The sequence below is a fragment of the Trypanosoma rangeli genome (assembly GCF_003719475.1).
Source record: "Trypanosoma rangeli strain AM80 chromosome Unknown Tra_15.4_contig_00392, whole genome shotgun sequence".
Taxonomy (NCBI): domain Eukaryota; phylum Euglenozoa; class Kinetoplastea; order Trypanosomatida; family Trypanosomatidae; genus Trypanosoma; species Trypanosoma rangeli.
In genome coordinates this window covers 4,588-16,221 of record NW_021706138.1, presented here as the reverse complement: position 1 = coordinate 16,221, position 11,634 = coordinate 4,588, and the positions used below count along the sequence as shown (strand labels likewise).

Here is an 11,634-nt window from a genome sequence, read left to right as displayed (position 1 = left end):
CAGACTTTTTTTGCTGCGACGGCCACCTTCGCGCAGCATTATTTTGGCCTTGCCAGCTACATGCCGAAGAACGGTTATCGGTTTGGTTAACACGGATTGCCTTTATTTCCACAGTCGGCATGAGTGCTGGAGGTCCCTTCTCTTTCCCTGCAGATTCCACTTTCGATGCGTTTGGTGCGACCGCTGCGGCGGGGTCTTCTTGCACCCTCGCCACGTTTTTTTTTTTTTGTCTTTGCAGTAATGGGCGCTGGATTCCTGCGCCTGCCGCCCTATCACTTCACTATACGTCACGGGGAGGGGAGGGGAGCCGAACGAGGCGGATATGCCGACAGGGAGATCATAAAGGACGTTTACATGACAAAAAGAGCGCCGCCGCACCGTTTTGCAGCTGAACACATGATTCTCGCTGTGCTGATGGTGTCTTCGCAGTCACAGTGACGCTCCCACCCGCTTCTTTTAAGCCTCCCACTTGCCCTTCCCCGGTCTTTTTTTTTCCGAGGGTTTTTTTTTTTGTCACGTCTGATGGCGCCGGTACAGTTGCAGCACTGGCGTTCGTGAGAGCGTCTGTGGCCGGGAACAAACACGGGTGCTGGCACCCGCGCTGTGGGTGTAGCCACGCCGTAAAGATGGAGAATGCCGCAACTTGAAAACTATTAAGTGTATCATGGAAAAATGGAGGACGCCGCCACGGAAGGAACTTAATTGGTGCTCCATAAAATGGGAAATAAAGCCATGAAAAAACGGAAATAATAACTACGCCCAACTTGTCGTGTGTTGGTCGCTGTGGCAGGGGCACGGGCCGCTTCTGCTTGGCCCCACGTCCGCTGCTGCAGCTGTGGACCATGCGGTGGCACACGGCGGCGTTTTGGGAAGCTACTTACTTACTTTCACACCCTCTGTTGCATGTGGGTTAGCTGTGTGCGGAGTTAAACCCTATTTTTTTTTTTTTTTTTTTTTTTTTTTATTTGTCCCGTTCTCCCTTCACTCAGCCTCGTTAGTGGTAGGTTTGTGGAAGAGGGGGCGCAGTTTTTTTTTTTTTAGGGTCCCCACTGGCGCTACTCCTCAGCCCTGCGTGGAATACAGTGGGGAGTTCGCTTGGGAAGGCAAACTTAAAGACTGCCGCTTTGTGGGTTCACGGCGATAACCTAACTGCCATTGCATGTGCTTTATGAGTTTTGATTTGTGAGCAGCTGTTTACTACGTTTACTTTTTGCGTGCAGGTGCTTGGGTGCATTGGGGTACACTTTTTTTTCCCTCTCCCTTTCTGCATCTGTGTGCGTGCATTGATGCACGCGAGCACTGTGTATAACGTTTTTTGTTGATTTGTGACGTCTGCTACATCCTATATTGCCCTATCTCTTTATTTCTGCTTTTTTGTCTAAGGAATTTGGCTATGGGAACCACGAGAGTGAAGGAGGCGGAGGAAGCAAAAAGGGGAACCGGTGCCATCGGCGCTCCTAGCATGAGCAATCCCGTAGGACTGGAGGTCGTGCTTACGGCAATGCAGAGTAGTAAACACACGGGGCAGGAGGAAGGAGAAACGTCAGCCACAGCTCGACATCGCGCACACTCCTTGCGTGCAGCACAAAATTCATACTTCCATGGCTCGCGGACGTCAGATCACATTCAGAGCTCTTCCAGCAGCTGCAGTAGGTTTTCCAATACTCTGCCCATGAAAGATACGGTGGAGCAGTGTAGGCGGAAACTCAAGGAGGCTCTGGGAAACTTGAGCGAGGACTCCGACGCCCCCCCAGCGCTGCGACGTCTTGCCCTTGGCAAGACTGAAGATGTTAATTTCCACCGGAGCGATCTTCATGTATTGGGGAAACAACAGGAGGAGGAACACAACACACCATATGAATATGATGAACTTTTAGGTGTTGGGGTTACAACAACGGCGCCGCCATCGCCGCGCGAAGAGAATGCACGGTGTCGTTCTAGCGATTCAGATGAAACATCGCGAGTCTGCTGTATTGTTGGTCGTGAGAATGTGGAGCCAAGTTTAGGTCCTCACAACGACGATGCATATGGCAGGAATGAGAATTTTTTCAGCAGACGAAACGTGGGGGCTTCTGGCCCTCCACCTAACTCAACACTGTTGTCACCAATTTTCCGTGCGTGCTCTTCCTTTGCTTCCTTAATACGTTCGTTGGGTCAAGGTTTTGCCATGACGACGACGATAAGAAGTGCATTTCCAGGTGGTGATAACACTGGCTGCCAAGAACGGATAATATCCCTCAATTCCTCAGATGCGGAAAAGTTTTTGGAGGCTCCGTACATACAGAGAATGGATGCCATGTCCCCAAGGTGTCAAACCACTACGGCTGATGGTGGCGTTTGCGTTCCCCTTGCCTCTGTACACGTTCCTGACGCTTCTGAGGTCCGCCACGACTCCTCTGCCGCCTTGTCAAGTAGTCCACTTGGAGAGCCGGAGTCTGTTTACTTTGCATCGTCGTATCCGTGCGAGGGAAAATGTGAACACTCACAACATTTGTTTGAAAAAGATGCTTTTACAATGGAGAATACCCACTGTAAGGAGCCGTTCCAGCGCATTGTGAGTGATAAGGCCCACCCACCATGCTTCCACAATGGGACAGTGGCGACATTGGGCGGTGTGCAGACCCACCAACGTGTAAAGACCCATGAAAGTGAGGGTTTCTTTTCTCTCTCGACGCCGCGACAACAATCGACAAACTCATTGATGCATTTTTCGCCCACCGCTCAAGCTTCACTTCACAATTTCTTGTGGAGCCCGCACGTCCAGCATCAACCGCAGCTCCAGTATCAGCATTCTCGGGTCTATTCATTCAGTCACACCAGTTCGGAGAAGTCTCCGGGTAGTCCACCAGCTAGCGGCAGTCTCCTCCCGTTGGCTTCTGAGTCCCTGGAATGGATACATCAGCAGTTACTTCTTCAACATGGAAATGCGGGTAACATGCCTGTATTTCCCTCTGGAAGCGCTGCAGGGGAGGCAGGGGAAAGTGGGGTAGTCCTACTACCGGCACGGCACAACGGCATGTTGGATGAAAACAGCATTAGCAGCTTGATTCTCACGTGTGCAACTAGCAATCTTGATACAATACGGACCTGCCCAGATGCCCCGCTAGACGGCTTTATGGGATCCTCCACGTTTACTACGAATGGTGTAGTGACCCCACTGCAATGAGGGAATAGGAAGAGGCTTACACGATTTTGTTTTTAAAAAGCTTAAAAAAATAAAAAGACTTAAAGAGGTATGTGTGCGTGTAAGGAATGTGTTTACAAGGATGGAGAGATGCAACTCCGAAAAAAGAATATATATGTACATAAATTCATAATTTCCAGGACGGAATAAATAACGAGAACTATACTGGAGTTGTCCGAGTCGGAGTACTTTTTCGTTGGACGGTTGTTCGCTTGGTGTTTTTTTTTTTTTTGCCATTCTCTCTGTTATTGCTCTTGTTGTTGTTTGTTTGGCTTCCTTCCGTGCTTTTTTTTTTCTTTTGTTGTTTTTATTGCGTTGTTTGTTAGGACTATTTTTTTTTTTTTTGTCTTCGTTGTGTTCATTTTTTTTTTTTTTGTTTCAACTTTGCGATCCACCTCCGTCGCTTTTTTTTTTTCTTCGTTGTTTTCTATGCGTGATTTATTCTTGTGGTGTTGTGGGGCTGGCGTCAGGTTGGGTTGCATGCAGGAGCCGCTTGAGCCTCTCTTTCTCTCTTCACAACACGTGTGCGTGTGTAGGTGGTTATCTATGCTTTTGTAATTTCCTGCCTGCGCCCTCGCGAGTGAGTTGCGTGGGCAGACCTCTTGTACATGGCTCGTTGTTTGCGCGTCATTTCTTTACATTTTTTCAACACTTTTTGTTTTTATTCTTGTCACGTGCTTTCTGTGTGTGCGTGTGCGACGCCGAATAATGTGCGCTGCGGTATTGGGAGTCAGCGGGGATTCAGAGTGAGGTGTGAAAATTAAAAAGAAGGCAACAAGGGACCCAAAAGTACGCCTTCCGTCCCCTTATTTCTGTATACATGCATGAATGTGTTTGAGTGTGTCTGTGCGGGTGAAATTCGATTTGCATTTTTCCCTTCCCTTCCCTGCATTGTTTTTTTTTTTTTGGTTTGCTTTGCATATTCATTTCTTCATCCGTTCATTTATGTGGACTTGACATCTCCTTGATTACTCTCATCCACTGCCTGGCGCAGTTGTGTCCCACACATTTATGTTCCTGAGGACGGAACGCATTTTGTCCTCCTTGTGTGCTGGTACTTTTATGTGCTGCTTGTATGATGTGCCTTTTTTCCACCGCATCTCTCCTTAGGGAAGTGAGGGGAGCCTCGTGCCCTCCGTGCTGTTCAGTCGGTAGTGGCTACCGACGCGGGGGAAAAGAGCGGCATACCATGTGGAGCAAGAAGGGTGCCGTCGACCTTTGTTGCCCGTTTCTGAAACAGGTGCATCGGCTGACATCATCATCGTCGTTCTTCCGATTTCCGGAGAGCCATCAACGGCGCCATCGCCTTGTGACGACTGCCCCGCGTGAGACTGTGACAGCAAGTTTAGGTTGCAGCAGCAGCACCACCACCAGCAATAACAACCTAGCCTGCTCATGGGTGTGGAATGAAACAGAGAATTGGTGCAGTCTTTGTCTTGAGCCACACAATGGGTGGAACGAACACCGCGGGAAGCGCGACCATATCTGTCTTGAGATGTTCTACAATGCTCTTGTACAGTACAACCGGCAGTGGACACCAGCAACATTGTGGTGGGAAGTAGAGAAGTGTACATTGTTGCGGCGCTCTTCTTCAGATGCATCGCGTCTTTGTTTGGATATCACACATGAACTTTTAGGCGAATCTTATCTTGATTATGTGCATGCCCCAACTGCAGGAAAAGACAATCTTAGTGCTCTCATGAAGTACTATGACCGAGCCGAGCACTATGAACGCAGGTTGGAGCTTTATGCATGCATCCAGCATCTTATTGAGAACGGTATTGTGCGTACGGACCGAACAGCGCTCAGTGGGGGGTCATCCTTTCATGGGTCTCTTGTAGCCTTCAAGGAGCTTTTTCCGAACCTTGTGAATATGTTTCCTTACGCAGATGCCAAGGAGATTTCCGCTTTGACGCAAATGATTGCATCAACCTACAACAGTGAGACTGTCTTTGATCTGTGCAATTTTCGGGCCTTGTTTCCTTGGGAACAGGGACAAGAGGTAACAGAGGCAAAAAACCACATTTCACCGTCCACTGAGGAAATCCGGGGAGATGCCATTATTCCCGATAGTGCTGTGGGAGAGTACTCATATCACTGGAAAGGTGTGTTCTGTCGCGGTGTGATGGGTCAGTTGCGGTGGGCATTGGAGTCCGACAGCGTGGCCTGCCCACTGCAAACAGGGAAAGGGAAGAGAGGTGGGGTGTTTAGCGATCAGTATTGGCATGTCCTCGCAGAGCACACGTGCCGTGCGCTTCTTGCGGAAATGGTGTTCTGTCGCGTTTCCGAGTACGTTGTGCGGGTCGAGGGGGTATGGCGGCGGCGCGGGCAAAAGGTGGTGCAGAGCCCAACCATCGCGGGACGCTCAAATGGAGACGATGCGCTGCTGAAGTTGACTTCAAACTGGGGCATGCTCAAGTACATGGATGACCACTTCTACGAATCATCCTTTGGAAACCATCTGCCAAACGATGGAATGCCAAAGGGGAGGCGAGGCCAAGTAAAGGCATGAGTGGAGTGGAGAGGGGGGGGGTTATTTCCAAGCACAGAGAGAGAACGGCAAGGACAAGGAATGAACCGGGGTTTGTGTGTGATGGCGAACTGTTTGTCGTGTTTTGGCGAGCGTTGAACGGGCGTGCAGAGTAGCGAGAGCAAAAAGTAAAACAAGAAGAAAAAAAATGTAAACCCGTATGAAAAAAAAAAAAAACGTCTTGCCAGGCGAAAAGGCTCCATGTGCTGTGGTGGCCCGATCACAACTTTTGGGGGTTCAGTATTACTATAATACGTTTGCTTGTATACAACGCACGTATGTGTGTGAATGCGTGTTGTTTTTTGTTTTGTACCACTAACAAACACACACGCTCCCGCCCCGCCCCGCATCACCCCCACATCCTTTTCTCAGGGGAGTACACAACTGTAAATCTCTCTCACACTCTTCAGTCTGGCACCGCAGGCAAGGTAGTGCAGCTACAGGCGGCCACAAACTTTGCGGAGGCCCTGACTCAAGCCGTCCAAGGAATCATAGGCGCCGGTGGGGTTAGGTGCATTTCGATGGGCAAGCAGGACCGTGTATCGCCTCGCTAGCGAACTACGGCAACCCCGCATGGGGATGCAAGTGACGCTGGCGATGGTGCGGTTGGTGGGGAGACTGGCACTTAAAGAGAGGTGTGGGACGGCTGTGATCCCGATGGGTCAGCTGCTAGGAACAGCTGCTATAGAGGGAGCATATTTGAATGACAAGAGGGGGTTATGGTGGAGCCGCAGGTGAGTACGCTGAAAGCTGGACCGGTGTGGCTTTTGTGCCACATTCAGGATGAGTTGGAGCGACCCTAGCGAGGGATGCATTCCTTGAGCCTGTATTAGGATGTGAAGGGAACTAAAACTTTCACCTCTTCTTCCACGGCCACTGATGGGGTGTAGGACCACGGAAATCAACTTCGCCACGTGGGACTTTAATTTCGCGAGGTTGTGATCTGCGATGCGTGACCACGCTAGGGCGGCTGCACCGTTTCCCATCTTCAGAATAACATGGAGGGGAACACGGGACCTTTGGAACAGCCGCCAACTTTTTTAGGAGTGTGAACCAAGTTCTCCTCCTTGGTGGCAGGCAAGTCTTGGAAACAGTGGTGGAGTAGGGCCAACGTTGTCGCGTCTATGTGAGCTTCACGTGCGCCAATCCGATACTGGGGCACCATCTTTGGTCCCGTCGAGAGGTGTGTGCATTGCAATTACTTCCCAGCCTGTTGAGCTCTCTGGGCTTCCACGCTTTGGCGGAACACGCGGAGGTGTGGGTGACGGGAGTTTACACTCATGCTATGGCCCGCCTTCGAGTCCTTCCTTCGAAGATTACTGGCGCCGGAAGTTGCACTGGATACTGCTGCTGTACAAAGTAGTGTCGACAGTGGCGTTGGTGATGCAGAACGGAAAGGGGAGGGGAAGCGACGTACCCACCTTTGCTTTCATAAGGTGCGTGAAAGTGGGAATGTGGAGAGCATTACTGCTCCATATGATGTTCACCCAGACGTCTTGTATAGGTGCAACCCCACAGTGTTGTTGGAGGAGGGCGTGGTGGGGTGGTTTTCTATCATTCCGTCCTGCGATCAAACACCCAAAGGTGTGTTATTCCCTTTTTCCACCCCTTCTATGCAGACTAGCGTTGCTCGTTTGCTGAGAGGTTAAACTTGGAGTGTGTAATTTGGTGCTTCCTGATGGTTGTCTTTTCGCCACTGATGCGCTTGTTGCAGATGAATCCCGAACCTGCAAGCAACAACTCTGATTGAGGTGAGAAAACAGCAGGAAACACATGCGTAATGACTATTGCATGTGTGTTGTGTTTGTGATAATAGTGGCGGACTCTCTTTCATTCTTGCCTTTTTTAAGGAGTTTTTTTGTTGGTGTTTTCTTTTTGCATTTTTCGTGTGGTAGAGAAACGTGTGTGCGCACAATGCGCGGACAATTGCCAAGAGTGGAGACGGATGCCCTGCGTACAAAGATATTATATAATATCTTTACTATCTCTAAAATCCTGTTTGTTTGTTCGTTCCTTTTTTTGTTATTCTCCCCCCCCCCCCCACGCGGTTGTTTTCCCTTGTGTATGCACCTATCGCCGGAGCCAAGGAAGAAAGCTAGAAGTCTGATTCCGCTGCCTCGCCAGGAAACTGAGAGGGAGAACGAGTGAGAAAAGGGCATAAGCAAGAGGCAGAGAGGTGCCTTGTAGGATTCTTTGGCGAGCGGCAGGGGCCTCTGGCGGAGCGTTGATGATAAAATACCTACTTCTTATCAGCCGACAGGGCAAGCTGCGCCTGGCCAAGTGGTATGTTGCGTATTCCAAAAAAGAAAAGGCCAAAATTGTGCGGGAGGTATGTCACCTCGCTCTGGGTCGTTCGGTGCGGCTTTCTAATGTGGTGGAACACAGAGGCAACAAATACATTTGTCGTCGTTACGCCTCCCTTTACTTTGTCGTTTCCATCGATCACGACGATAACGAGCTCATTGCTTTGGAAGTCATCCACCACTTTGTAGAAATATTGGATCGCTACTTTGGCAACGTTTGCGAACTCGACCTCATCTTCAACTTTCATCGTGCCTATTTTGTGCTGGATGAGGTGATGTTGGGCGGTGAATTGGAGGATAGCAGCAAACGCGCGGTGCTAAAGTACATTCAGGTGCACGACAGCGTCTCGGAGGAGAGTGAGCAGTCTGGGTCGAACGGTGCGGTGGCGGCTTTGGCGGCGACCGTGGGCGCACTCAAAACTTCATAGCTTGCCGAAATGGAGGGGATGAACTAATATATATATACATATGGCGACTGTGGCTGGCTGGGCCTTTGTGGATGTGTTTGGGTTCTCTTTTTGCTTTTGGGTTTTCCCCTTCTCTTGGCGCACCCGGCGCGAAGGGTGCGCAATGGGGCAGGGGCGTTTGTAGATGTTGCCCACGCCCCGCATTGATTCTTGCCCTTTTTTTTTCCCGTCGGCTTTCGCTGCCGGTCGGGGGTTCAGCCCTGCCAGCGGCGCGTCGCGCTGGAAGGGCCTCTGCAAAGTGCCAGGCGCGGGCAGCTGGAGGGGCCTCCGCGGCGGAAACGAAGAGCCGACGGCGAAAGAAAAAAAAAGGATGGATGTGGGGCGACAAAGCAAGAGCTGCCCAGCCGCGACTTCTCTCCCTTTTTCATCTCGACAAGGATTAGCCAGACGACACCGGCCAAGAAGGCCAGCCAGTGGATAGGGGCAGGAGAGCCGAGCGGGAATTCGCTTCCTGACGCCCGGCGCGGCCCGTCCGTCGGAGGCGCAAATGCCGGACAATGCCCGGCAGCCAGCGCCTGCCCCCGGCAACGCGCGGCGAGAGGCCTCGGGCGACAATAAGGGGCCGCGAGTTCTGAGCTTCCCTCGGGGCAAGAGCGCGGGGTTCGCTGACGTCGTCCGCGGGTCGAGGGCGCTGGGGCTTTCCGGCGAGCCCCCGAGCGGAACCGGCCTGAGGCGATGGGTCCGGCGAGCGTGGGACGCCGGAAGGGAAACCACAACAGAGGAGGGGCCAGCCGACACAGAGGCCGGCCAAGAGGGCGGTAAATAGAGAGCCGCTGCTAGCTATCACTTTTCATAATCACAGTCCATTTGGGATCCCCCCGCGCCTCCGAGCCGCCGCCCATCGCGGCGGCGGGGCGTGATGTCGCCCGGAGCCAAAGCCACACAGGTGCCGGCGGCTGCCGGCGGCCGCCTCGACGCCTCAAAACGGCGGCCGAGAGGGGCGGCGACTCTACGACGCCGGAAGCGGCGCCTATTCTGGGGGCGGGGGCGTATGCTGCCTGCCCCACGGCTCCCACTCTCGTGCCTATATCTTTTTTTTTTCCTGCCCCCCCCGCCCCACGCGATCTTACGCCCGCTTCTCTTCCAGCTCTCTCGCCCCCCATCTCCCGGTTTTCGGCGTTCTTGTCGCCCCTTCGGCGACGATGCCGCGCCGGCGGCGAGAAGGAAGAGCCACAAAAAATGGAGAGGGGCGGGCCCGGGGGCCCGCTGGCGGCCCCTCATCTCGTCGCTGCCTGCCGCCTCTCGCCTCCGGTTCGCCCGCCGCCCCGGCGGCCCCGGCTGGCCGCCTACCACCCCAGGACTGGCCGCTGGGCGCCGGGAGGCATGGGCGCCGTGCGCCACGCCTGCCGTTCCTGCCCGCCGCCCCCCATGCTCTCCGTGCGTGCCGCCATGTTCACCGCGCCGCCGTAGTAGTCGTACCTCTCCGTAACCTCGTCGCGGCGGATGTCGCACAGCCCAGTGTGCACCCCCACACGCACCCGCAGACCGTTCCAGTGCTGCCGGTACACGGCGGCGTCCAGGCGCGCTGTCGGCGGCACGTGCCCCTCTGCCTCCGCCCCCTCCTCCGCCCGGCTCTCCTCGAACTTGCGGTACGCGTCGTCAAGCACACTTGTCCCCCACGCGTGCCGCAGAAACACCCGCTGCAGCTCGCGCACAAGCTGCACGGCGGCAAACGCACTCTTGCACGCTATCATGAACGAGTCACCGATCGTCTTCACCTCGTAGCAACGGTACTTCGCGATCAGCTCGCGGATCAGCTGGTGGTGCGTCGCCACCGCGTCGGACATCGCCTCAGGGCACGCGACCCACAGCGCCGTGCTGCTCTCGACGTCAGTGAACACGAGCGTCACGGGGTCCGTCGGCTCCTTCGGCGCAGTCGCGTTGTCACGTGGGTCGCGACAGCAGCACAGCAGCACCACCGCGACGATGATGCCGATCAGCTGCGCAATTGCCAGCCCGCGCTCAGCGGACTCTACGTACCACATCGGCGGGGCCCAGCACACGAGAAAGCCACCACACAGAAATGCGCGCCGCGCTGTAGTTCACACCGCACCCGGCACCGCCAACGGCATCACACGCCGCGCCATCTGTTGCGTGGCGTTGGGCACACTGTGAGTGAACTCCTAGGCGGTCTCCGACGTCGAGTTCGCGTCGCCCCAGTGCGGCAGGCTCCTCAAGAACACAGCGCGGTCGGCACCCGCGCCGCCAGCAAACGCAGCGACGAAGTCGGCGTGCAGCGGCGCAAACTCGGGAAACGCAACGAACACACGCGCATCGCCGCGGCACCGAACGGGCGTCGTGTTGCCGAGGTGCTCCACAAGCGCCAAGAACTGCAGCTCCAGCGAGCCGATGAAGGCCACACTCCGCACGCCCAGCGTCAGGCGCTGGCGAAAGAGAAAGGACGGAAATCCCACCACACACCCACCATCGCACGTTGCGCAGCACTGCTGCCAGCTATCAGAAGGGGCACCCCACTGAACACCGGCGGCAATGAAGGCGTTCGAAACGTTGCAATATGACAACCGAAACGCCATACGCCCCTCACCGACTGCCTCTGCCCGGTAGCCTTCCACAAAGCGCTTCATGTACACCGTGCGGCCGCCCTCGTTGCAGTAGCAAATGGCACCTTGCGATGCCGCCGCACCTTTGCACTCCCCACCGTAGTCCCCAACGACAAGGCCGCCCACACCACACACCGGCGTTGGTTGAAGAGAGACGCCATGAACGCCTCGCGATCACCCACGCATTTACGGTTACTCAGCGCCCGTGCGAGCACCTCGCCGGCAACCCACCCATCAACTCGCCTTCGCCGTCATTCTTGAGAAAACGCCCCGTATCCGTGCCAGTCCGTCTGCACACTGCTCGTCAGGCAGTCCCGCATCACCCCCTGGAAGCGCTGAATGGCACCGTACCGCGTGTCCCTCGCCAGCGGGGTCGTCCCCGTCGTGACCACCTGCTGCCAGGACGCCTTCAGCCCGTCTCCTTTTCGTCAATTGTCCTCAATTAGTTCGCCGACCGGCGCGCCAGTCAGCATCGCCAAAAAGACCCTTTGCCGCCATGTGAAATTGTGAAGAAGAACCCCAGCCCACAGCTGGCGTGGGCAAAGAGACCTTAGCTCATCGTCGACCCCCCCCCCACACCACACACACA

The 11,634-nt window shown here is 54.3% G+C and overlaps 7 protein-coding genes across 7 annotated transcripts, besides 5 other annotated features; 4 read left to right on the top strand and 3 right to left on the bottom strand.

The window, feature by feature from the left end:
• Positions 1-936: 936 nt before the first annotated feature.
• Positions 937-967: a microsatellite.
• Positions 968-1,393: 426 nt separating this feature from the next.
• TraAM80_08253 (uncharacterized protein) lies at positions 1,394-3,166 on the top strand (the record flags this gene model as incomplete). The annotated part of the gene is made up of 1 exon (XM_029385007.1): positions 1,394-3,166. The coding sequence occupies one exon, from the start codon at positions 1,394-1,396 to the stop codon at positions 3,164-3,166; it is 1,773 nt and encodes a 590-aa protein (XP_029235147.1).
• Positions 3,167-3,402: 236 nt separating this feature from the next.
• Positions 3,403-3,563: a sequence feature (A-rich).
• Positions 3,564-4,373: 810 nt separating this feature from the next.
• TraAM80_08252 (uncharacterized protein) lies at positions 4,374-5,696 on the top strand (the record flags this gene model as incomplete). Its single annotated transcript, XM_029385006.1, has 1 exon — positions 4,374-5,696. The coding sequence occupies one exon, from the start codon at positions 4,374-4,376 to the stop codon at positions 5,694-5,696; it is 1,323 nt and encodes a 440-aa protein (XP_029235146.1).
• Positions 5,697-5,837: 141 nt separating this feature from the next.
• Positions 5,838-5,891: a microsatellite.
• Positions 5,892-6,376: 485 nt separating this feature from the next.
• On the bottom strand, positions 6,377-6,700 carry TraAM80_08251 (uncharacterized protein; the record flags this gene model as incomplete). Its single annotated transcript, XM_029385005.1, has 1 exon — positions 6,377-6,700. One exon carries the CDS (start codon positions 6,698-6,700, stop codon positions 6,377-6,379), a length of 324 nt encoding a protein of 107 aa, XP_029235145.1.
• Positions 6,701-6,994: 294 nt separating this feature from the next.
• On the top strand, positions 6,995-7,363 carry TraAM80_08250 (uncharacterized protein; the record flags this gene model as incomplete). The annotated part of the gene is made up of 1 exon (XM_029385004.1): positions 6,995-7,363. One exon carries the CDS (start codon positions 6,995-6,997, stop codon positions 7,361-7,363), a length of 369 nt encoding a protein of 122 aa, XP_029235144.1.
• Positions 7,364-7,710: 347 nt separating this feature from the next.
• Positions 7,711-7,738: a microsatellite.
• Positions 7,739-7,941: 203 nt separating this feature from the next.
• TraAM80_08249 (clathrin coat assembly protein AP19) lies at positions 7,942-8,445 on the top strand (the record flags this gene model as incomplete). Its single annotated transcript, XM_029385003.1, has 1 exon — positions 7,942-8,445. One exon carries the CDS (start codon positions 7,942-7,944, stop codon positions 8,443-8,445), a length of 504 nt encoding a protein of 167 aa, XP_029235143.1.
• A 64-nt stretch (positions 8,446-8,509) lies between these two features.
• Positions 8,510-8,549: a sequence feature (A-rich).
• Positions 8,550-9,770: 1,221 nt separating this feature from the next.
• TraAM80_08248 (receptor-type adenylate cyclase) lies at positions 9,771-10,469 on the bottom strand (the record flags this gene model as incomplete). The annotated part of the gene is made up of 1 exon (XM_029385002.1): positions 9,771-10,469. One exon carries the CDS (start codon positions 10,467-10,469, stop codon positions 9,771-9,773), a length of 699 nt encoding a protein of 232 aa, XP_029235142.1.
• A 138-nt stretch (positions 10,470-10,607) lies between these two features.
• On the bottom strand, positions 10,608-11,069 carry TraAM80_08247 (receptor-type adenylate cyclase; the record flags this gene model as incomplete). The annotated part of the gene is made up of 1 exon (XM_029385001.1): positions 10,608-11,069. One exon carries the CDS (start codon positions 11,067-11,069, stop codon positions 10,608-10,610), a length of 462 nt encoding a protein of 153 aa, XP_029235141.1.
• Positions 11,070-11,634: the final 565 nt, after the last annotated feature.